Source organism: Montipora foliosa, chromosome 3 (assembly GCF_036669935.1).
Source record: "Montipora foliosa isolate CH-2021 chromosome 3, ASM3666993v2, whole genome shotgun sequence".
NCBI classification, from domain to species: Eukaryota; Metazoa; Cnidaria; class Anthozoa; order Scleractinia; family Acroporidae; genus Montipora; species Montipora foliosa.
This window is the reverse complement of record NC_090871.1, coordinates 62358841-62368532: the sequence shown is the minus strand read 5'-3', so window position 1 is coordinate 62368532 and position 9692 is coordinate 62358841. Positions and strand designations below refer to the sequence as shown.

Here is a 9692-nt window from a genome sequence, read left to right as displayed (position 1 = left end):
GGAAATTTTTTTTTTTCACATTAAAGAATGAATGTAATGGCTTTTTCTTGATCATGGTCTGTTATATGCCACAAATAGGAAAAAGAGAGTATACAATGAGACAGTTAATTAGCAAAGCGGCTGACATATCGACGAGAACGGTTTGTTTTAAATAAAATAGGTACGCATTGCGTACGTGAAGTAGTGCAGTAACTTGACACAGGGCTTCATTCCATAACTGTCAACTGAGCTGCATTTTGTTTTGAAGGACGTAATATGTAGCTCTTATAGTATACGATATTGTTTTGGTGTCGTACTATGTACTTATTGACTGAGTGGGAGGCCCGGACGGGAAAATATTTGGCCCGAGGTCATGATGTACGGACCGAGCGCAGCGAGGTCCGTGCTCCATGACCGAGGGCCAAATATTTTCCTGTTCGGCCCGGCCTAAATTTTATCATATAGGCTCTTTACACTATTCATGAGCACTCAGAATATAAACTTTGGACAAAACAGGTTACAGAAGGTTTTAAACCCAAAATTTATCTAATATGTTGTTTGCATTTACTTTTCTGGCTTTAAGTGACTTGGATGTTAAAAAGCGACGAAATCATCTAAAATCGCCCTGAGCAGTATGTGTTCCTAGCAGGGCCGTACGGCTTTTTTCGGCCCTGCTCGCGGGAACCCGTATGGCCCTCATACGAGCATTTTCCCAATAGCTTTACAATGAAAGCGCGCGCGGGGCCGTGATACTAAAATGATTTATCATATGGCCCGTACCCAACTAGTGGACTAATGCAAATCCTGCATTTTAATTAAAATACGTTACTAGAGGACTATTAGTAATAGTCCTCGAGTAGCGGAAAGCGTGACGCTTTCTTTCGTTTTATTCCCAACTAAATATTTGTTCAACTTGCATTTGCTAACTTTATTATTGCCTTTTTTGTCCGACTAGTTGGGTGATACTAAAACAATTAGACCCTTCGCCCTCAAGGGCCACGGGTCAATAGCCCATTCGGCTTCGCCTCATGGGTTATTGACCTGTAGCCCTTGCGGGATACGGGTCTAATTGTTAAATAGTGCCATGGTAGATGTCTTCGGTAAATAGCCCCATGAGAAGACATGTAGTTACTAGTAAAATACTAAACCCAGAAAGATTCAAAAAAATAAATGGGAATCGAGAAACATTGGCTTCAATGCTGACATGTTGATCGTTTCCGAGTTCTCTTACAACTTCTTTTTTACCACAATTTTGAGCGAGCTTTCTAAAGCCCTTGCCAAACTATCGAACAAAGTTGAATTGAAGGCTCCAACTTTGCTCCATCCAACATTGTTCGACATTTTGGCTGCCCATGTTGGAAGATGTTCGTCCAACATTTTTTGTTCGATCAAATGTTGGATAGAGTTTGCTTTTGATCAAACATTTCAGCCAACAATTCTGTTTGACGCAGGAATGTGGCTGCGTTTTGCCGCCCTTCCAACCAAGTTGTGTCCTGAATCGAGTCACGTTCGTTATGCTAGCTAATCTCGAATCGTTATCTTATTTTCAGGCCAAGGCTTCCAGCATCATTTGCAACAGAGACGGCGGACAAGGACAAAGGGGACGGCGAATATAAAATGTTACCATCAGCGAAAAACATTTTGAGAGATTTTGGCTACGTTCAATTTTTCTATTCCACTTCTGGCTGCACAAATAAATCGCAAAAGAGAAAGTGACACCGATTTCAGCTGCCGCTTGTGATCAAGTTACCTTGGGTGTTACTAACAACTGTTTGCTGTAACCAGTTTTTCTGCAAAGTCAAAAATTCTCTCTCCTAGACAAGGTTATTTATAACCATTCAATTCCATCGTTTTGGAAATAGAAACTGCTTTATTATTCATCAGCGCCACAAATTCTTGCCGATTTTGGGGCTCATTTGTTGAAATTCAAGCACGCTTCCAACAGACTTACCGTCACAGGCGGCTTCCGCTTCTCTGTTTTTCATGCAGATATAATTTTTTGAAAGAAAAGTGGAACGACAAATTGCGTGGAAAAATTTCAAGAGAAGAAAGATACTATCAGTGAAATCAACCAATCAGCAACATTTAAGTAGTGTTGCCTAACGAACACTTACACTCGATGACTAAGAGATTTCGAGATATGTGAAAACTAAGTTGCGATTTTTTAATGTTTCGTTTAATTCAGAAGAGCTCATCTTTTCTTTTATTACTGGCAAAATTTTTGAGCACAGCGCCGCGGGAATTTCAACACAAACAAGTTGATGAAATCTACATTTTTTGCTGATCGATCGCATGATAAAGATCGATAAAAATAGTTTTCTACTGTTTTTCTTTCCGTTGCGAGTAATTTACTGTTGAATGTTTTTTAATGTTGACCCAGCCTTTGAGAGTAAAACTATTATGGTCGACTGGTGATTTTTTTTCTTGTTTATTTGACCTGCAGAATCTCTGTAGAATGTGAATTTGCGTGACGATCTGCGTAAATGTGAAAAGAGTGATTTTGATTTAAGACATTCAAGAATTTAAATATGTCTGTTAAATTGACAATAGCGTACTCAAACAGTTTTCATTCTCTTTTCATTAAGAAAATTAAGAAAGGAAAAAGGCAACAAGTGGGCCGCAAACAAACATCAATTGTTGTAATTCAAGAAAACCGTACATTAGTTTTGTAATTCATGCACGTGCTGCAGGCCTACAAATCACTCATTCACACTCACTCACTCACTCACTCAGACAGCCCCGATGACAATATGGGAGTGCACTTATACTAAGTACTGGAACTCCAAGGATGTTGGTCCTGTAGTATCATATTCAGGCTTAAAATATCGTTTTAATAACCCTGTCGTTCCACAATCAATTTTGTTTTCAGATTAATTTAAGGTGGGATGTTTCACTAGTTCGTCGTCTGTGTTTTATGAGAAACGCGGAAATATTTGGGTTGTTTGAACTAAAGATTAAGCTTGAGATTCCATCGTCGCCAGACACAGTTAATGTTTGATATTAAAGTTTCAGTGGTTCATTATTTCAAGATATTCAGTTGCTATGAATTTAGTCAGTTTCTGTCCACAATTGATGATGGCGAAAAATTATCCATGGAACTGACTGTCTTTATTCCGTTGTAGATCCAGAAACACTCTGTCTTTAAATCTTAATGTTTTTTCTTCGGTCTCAACATTTGTTTCGTGTTTTTCTGATTATAAAAAAGTATAAGTACTTGATTAATTAACAATAGTGGCCTTCCGGTGATTAAATCTTAATTGTGCTCTCGGCCTTTCCGAATATTGACTCCTGAAGAAACAACGCTATCAGGGAGATCAGAAAGAACAAAACACCCGATACCAGCTCCCAGGTAACCAAAACTACACCAATAGAGAAGCCTTCGCTTCTAGATACTTTCTCCAGGTACAATATGTACTTCTCGAATTGAAACTTTTGCTGGCGAGACTTTCTCTTGTGTTTAAGCTTTCCAACGAACCGAGCAGATCCGGAAAAAACATTCTGGAGTTTATCTATGTTGCCGTGTTTGTATGGCCTTACAATTACGAAGCGTGAATCGTGGCCTGTATCTGGCATGTGAACTCGGGAAGGGGTCTCAGGAGCCTGTAGGCCCTTGTGGTCAGCTGGCGATCTCTTGAGGAAGTGCCCATTGTGGTTTGTAACCCCATCAGAAGAGGACAGATCGTTATCTGAGTCTGATTCTGAATCAGAGACGTCGACCCATGCCTGTACCACGGTAACCAAATGCCTAAGAAACAATGATAACTATCAGCAAAGCTCCAGTAAATATCAAAGCAAAAGGATACTTGTAAGTGGAATAAAGCTTTGACAGTAACGCATAACTCAGAGTATTCAGTCAATTCCTGTATATGGTCGATATCACGGCATTTTCATAGAATAAGTTTTTCTTAGACGACTTCTTTGTAAAGAACGATTCAGTTACGTACTGGATCCTGTCATTAAATGTGGAAAGGAGTTATAAAGTTCAGAATCAACAGTTTTCAGGGAACAAGAGCTAGCTTTCGATTCCATCACAGAAATCTTTATCAAATGTTAAAAATTCTTTTTGTCAGGGTTCTTGAAAGAGAAGACGACATGTTTAAAAGAAAAAATAACCGAGGCGCGCCAAATTGAACTGGGAAGTTGGGTACGAGCTTCCCGTAATCTACTGGCTCGATTAATGCCATCACTTCATGAAGATTTGATGGCATCTAATAGACGTGTTCACTACGAATACTCAATATTTTTATTTTGTTCGTGTCTAAACTTTTAGCTGAGTTCATTAATCATAAACACGAAGATGAGAAAAATAAGTAAGTACTTTATGTATCCCTTATTGTAATGTAGGGGTATATAGGGGGATGTTTGGGTATATAGGGGAATGCAATGTTATATAGTTTTTACCTGGTACGCGTGGGAATACCTTATAATTTAAATACACTATATTAAGGGATACATGAAGTACCTACGGAATAATTAAACGGACTGCTGGCAAATGCGAGCCATCTGTCAATCAACCAAGGACCCATGCCAATCTTTGTGACAATTTGGGCACCAAAAAATCTGTCTGTAGTATTCTGTAAGAAGCTGGTCTTTCTCGTTCTTGAGATCCTCGGTCATTTTTGTAGAGGATGCAGAGACGGGTGAGGTTAATCTCGTACCCAGATCTCCCACGGTCACATTTCCTTTATAGAGTGAGATCTGGGTACGAGATTAGGGCGGGGCAGCATAATTTGAAGATGAGATCACGTGTGAATCTGAATTCGTAAAAAAGAAATCGATCGGAAAGCAGCAAGATTGGCGATGAACCAAACTTCCACGTTTCTTTTCAGAGATATTATTTTCTAGCACCGTCTGTAGTTAGAACAGATTTTTTTCCAAATCTTGTACTTCTTTGGGATTTCTCAAAGGCTATCTGAATGATAGCCAGCTATACATGCTTGACCACTTCCCATAGGAGCTTTTCGGGGCCGATGAAACACTTTCAACGAAACAACAGAACATAACAACTTTTAAGAATCTCAACCGACTGGAGGCAAACCATTTCATGATTCGGCCTTAATCAGTTTGCGGTATTATCTGAATTTAGAATACAAGTCCCGCCAAATAACAGCCAATCAGATTGGACCTGCTGACCGCAACTTTCTTGGTTGGTCCGCAGAGATTGCACGTGCAAAAGGTAAAATCGTGCGCGGAACGCACTAATGCCGCTACGTTTTGTTTCGAAAAAATCTAGCATTAGCCGTTCTAAAAATAGACAATACCTCAAAATGATGACTTATGTCCTAAATCATTTTAAGCCCCTAGTGTGGCAAAGGACGGGATTTTCCACATGGCAACGATCCACAACCCGTCAGCGGCTTGCTAATAATATGACGCCATATTACAAATGGACCGTTTTACAGTTCTGTGCTCAGTTACCAGGCCTTTGAATAAAAGCGAGACTGGAGTTGACCTTGTTTTGATACAAAACTCATTGCTTTTCTAATGTAAATCATGTTGTTGTAATGCTAACGAGGTTCCATTTACATAAGAAAAGCAGCGAGGTTTGTGTCAAAGGAAAGTCAACTCCAGCCTCGCTTTTATTCGAAGGCCTGGTAACTGAGCACGGAACTGTAAAATAGTCTATTACCGACTGATAGGTAGTCGACATTGTATCAGCTTTTATTAACATACCAGTGGTACTGTTTTGTAACCCAAGAAGCTGTGACTAACGGATAAGCAGCCAGAACAAGCGGTAGCAGGGCGTGGATTATGTACAAGTACAACGAACGATGGAGGAAGAGAAACAAGTACACGTTGACCGCCAATGATATGACAGTAAACGCAATTAACGTACACAGAAGCACCTGAAAAACAAACAAACGAATGAACTTGAGGGAAATGGGCTTCTCAATGAAAAGTGTTCGCTCTAGTAGCAGCGAGAAGCCATATTTATTTACTAAAACACAAGGAAGAAACTGCCCTTATAACTCTCAGGGACGAGTAGAGTACGTATGAAGGTGATAAAGTAATGTCCCCAAAGTAATCCCTTGGGCTGCAAGATGATTGCTATTTGTCTGTTTCCTATTCCAACACGGAAGCCGACTTAAAGTGCCACTTTCAGCTGTAAGTGACTTCAAACCCAAACGAGGCTATTTAAACTTCAGTTCCCATGGCCTGCTCCCGTCTGACCTGGGAGCTCAGTCGGTAGAGCAGCGGTGATCTAACCCCGTACAGTGGCCCACAAGGGACCTGTTGCAAATTAAAGAGATGCTGCAAATAAAATAAAGATGCTGCAAATTTAAAGAACGAGTTGCTGCAAATTAAAACATCAAAAGTATGCGCGCGCACTGATAGGAGGGCAGGTACAAAACACAGGTCACAGGTCCAGGTCAAAAGTCATTGTTTTAACATTTCAGAAAATATCCTAAATATCTATTAAAGCTAACCTTAGGCCTAATTAGGCCTTACGTTAGCATTTGCAAACAGTTAGGGTTGTGTCTGTATTGGTAAAACAATGACCTGTGACTTGGGAACCGTGACCTGTGTTTTGTACCTGCCCTGAAACCTGCCCTTCCTTCGGTGCGCGCGCATACGTTTGATGTTTTAATTTGCAGCAACTATATTTAATTTGCAGCAACTCTATTTTATTTGTAGGAACTTTATTTTATTTGCAGCAACTCTTTAATTTGAAGCATGACCCGGAGTCGGAGTCGGAGTCGGAGTCGGAGTCGGAGTCGGAGTCGGAGTCGGAGTCGGAGTCGGAGTCGGAGTCGGAGTCGGAGTCGGAGTCGGAGTCGTGATTGGTTGTGATTGGTTTATTCATCCGCTTCTGCTTCCGACTCCGACAATGCAGTTTTCACTGGATCGTAAGCGACGGAGTCAGAAGCGGAATCGGTATTCTGCTTCCGACTCTGACAGTTTGATTTTCACTAGATCGTATCGCTCTGCGCTATTGATTACGACTCCGACTCCGACTCCGTCGCCAGTGAAAACCAGCCTTAAAAATGTCGATTGAGTCCGGCAACTGTGGCCTCGAAGACCAGCAGTTGTAATCAAGAGCTAGTATGCTTCCAACATTTTAATGTAAAGTTTGAAGCGATAAACACCCTTGAAAACAACTACGTAGTCACAAAGCCTAGTACATGCACGTTTAATGAGCAAATATTTTAGTCGCAGTAACTTACCATACAAGCGGATGATGAATCTTTGACAAACTGAACTCTTTCTTTGTAACCTTCAACAGCGTGTTTCAATGAGAAGAAGGTGTTTTTGTTTTTCAGTCGTTTTTGAGTGAGTTCTGCATGTAATGGGAAAAAATGCTTAGAGACGCTACTCGGGAGCACCAATCAGATTGAATAATACTAGCACTGCAAACAATGCTTCATTTTGTATAGGTAAGTAAAATTAAGGATTAATATCACGCGTGTTTTCAGAAGTTGCTGAAATTGCCCGAGTCGCTTTGTTAATAACAAAGAGGGCAAAATTTTCTTAACACTGTTGAGGCACCTCGAAAAACAGACAGCTAAGCGGAGTTAAAACACTCGTTCGCTCGGAAGCAAAACAACTAACAAACAGACAAGCAAGTCAACTTGTTCTTTGCGTCCAAAACGAGTATAGATGATTGTTATTTACATCCACTCGAGAGGAAAATACGAGTTTCATTCGTGAACAACTGTAACAACGATTAAACCAAATGTTAAGCTTCAATTTATTTTATTCACCTGTGCTGTAGAGGTTTTTACCACTTGCAAATACGCATCCGTAAACATAGCAAACGGTTTGTCCAAAGAAATCCACCAAATTTGAGCTACTTGTTCCTCCCGTCAATGGCAAATTGTTCTGTGACCTTTTTTGTTGAGCTGCAAGATGTCGTGGTAAACTGAAAGCCCTTGACGAAAGGAATCATTTTGTTTTTCAACCACACAATCCCGCCACGCCGGGCGCCATGTAAGTCGATCCAAGTTTTAAGCTTTTCATGAAAAAAATCTTTTGCCCTTCTTCTTGTCACTCGAAAATTCAAATTCCAGATCATCTTTTAAAGCTAGTTCTTAATCTTTATGCCTTTTCGGCGAATGCAGCGCGAATTAAAAGACAAACTTCGATGAAGACGAAGTTGTTTTGCTCAAACAGAAGAAACCAACTGAATGTGGAAGACGTACGTTCAGCCAATCAGGAGCGAGAATTTTTGGCGCTCGACCAATCGTGAGCGAGTAATTTTGCCCTCTTCTCAAGCAAAACCTCTTCATTGACCAATCAGCATTCAGTAATTTTGCCCTCTTTGTTATTAAGGCTTAAATTGACTATGTCACCTAGAATGATGCAATTTCATGACACCCAAAATGCCCAAAAAGTAGAATGAAAGATTGCAATAACCACTTAAGACTGTTGAACAAGATAAACTGAAATACAACAAAAGGAAAGAGAAGCATGGATAGACACAAATGAACAACATTGACACGGATTGCATTTCGGTAATCTTGAAAAAAGTCGGCAAATCGCTTGAATAAAGGTCGTTTTTGCTCACAATCATCTTGATTTTATCAGTAAAGGAATTCCACCTTACCATTTTCGAGTTTTTAAAATCGCGATTAACTAAAACTTACCCCTAAACGCCCTAAGATAACGTGACATAGCCCCTTTAAAAGTTCATCACTGCCCTGGTACAATTGAAAAGATGTGTAATGATATGTCTGAGATGAAAACAGGGAAAAAGATAATCAAGTTCCGAGGTAAATGGAAAAGCTTATTAACGAGTTTTATGAGAGACGCGTATAGGTGCTAGGTCATCATGTTAAGCAGACAATTGTCCCCCTATACTGCTAGGACTGGTGTTCCGCTATGCTCTGTTTGTTTTCAGTGGACTTTGCTATTGAGGCAGTTCACAGGTAGTTCTCTCAAATATATATCCTGAAAGAGCCAGTTCAAACTAAACAGAATACGACCACCGTATCACGCTGCTTCCCAACGCATCTGGCTTTCTTAAATATAAATTGTAAACGGTTTTGGACCGGAACGTAATGTTACCTTGGAATTCAATCATAGAGTACCCAGTCATCAACATTATGCACGTGGGAATGCTCCAGAACAAAGCCAAAGCATAATATACGTGGACTCCACTGATAAATCTAAGCACGTGCAAGACCACGCCCAATGCTGCGTGAGCTTCCTGTCCAAAGACGAGATGTGTGGCGTGGTCTCTGCGCATCATTCCGTACTGAAGAGAACCAGATATTATCGCGAACAATGCCAGGAAATAGGACAGTTTCTAAATGGTAAAAACAAGGTTGCCCCTGTTTAGAAGCTTTCGCAACTGGGTTACTTAAAGGCCCACATTCAACCGACAAGCATTGCATGCCGTGGAACAATTTTCGTTTATGAAATCCCGTCAAAGCTGAGATTCATCCAATCAGATCGCTACGATAAGCAATGTGAATTTCCATAACAAAAACAAACGGTCGAAAAGCATGTCGGTTGAAGGTGGGCCTTTAAAGTAAACACAATTTTCATTTTTCCTTGGATTTCAAAATTATGTTAACTAAACAGAAACTGATCGAAGTTTTAAGCCTTGATTTCAAAAAGACACCTGTTTATTTTAACTGGAATTTCCTGTTTATATGGTCCGCCATTACTCACTTTAAAATCTTGAGAGAGCTGGATCGACGAGAAAATGACGTCAAAGACTCAATTGTTTAAGAATGCAATGCGTGTGTACGCGGCTGAATTAATATGCA

General features: G+C 40.2%; 1 protein-coding gene across 1 annotated transcript in view; it reads right to left on the bottom strand.

Moving 5' to 3' along the window:
- Positions 1 to 2798: 2798 nt before the first annotated feature.
- The window catches only part of LOC137995073 (uncharacterized), a 9217-nt gene continuing 2323 nt past the window's right edge, over positions 2799 to 9692 (bottom strand). The window contains exons 3-6 of the mRNA XM_068840662.1: positions 8986 to 9226; positions 7146 to 7258; positions 5653 to 5825; positions 2799 to 3724 (exon numbers count right to left, since the gene is read on the bottom strand). Of these exons, the coding sequence (XP_068696763.1) occupies positions 3226 to 3724; positions 5653 to 5825; positions 7146 to 7258; positions 8986 to 9226 (1026 nt within the window). The 3' untranslated portion in view covers positions 2799 to 3225. The remainder of the gene's footprint in view (positions 3725 to 5652; positions 5826 to 7145; positions 7259 to 8985; positions 9227 to 9692) is intronic.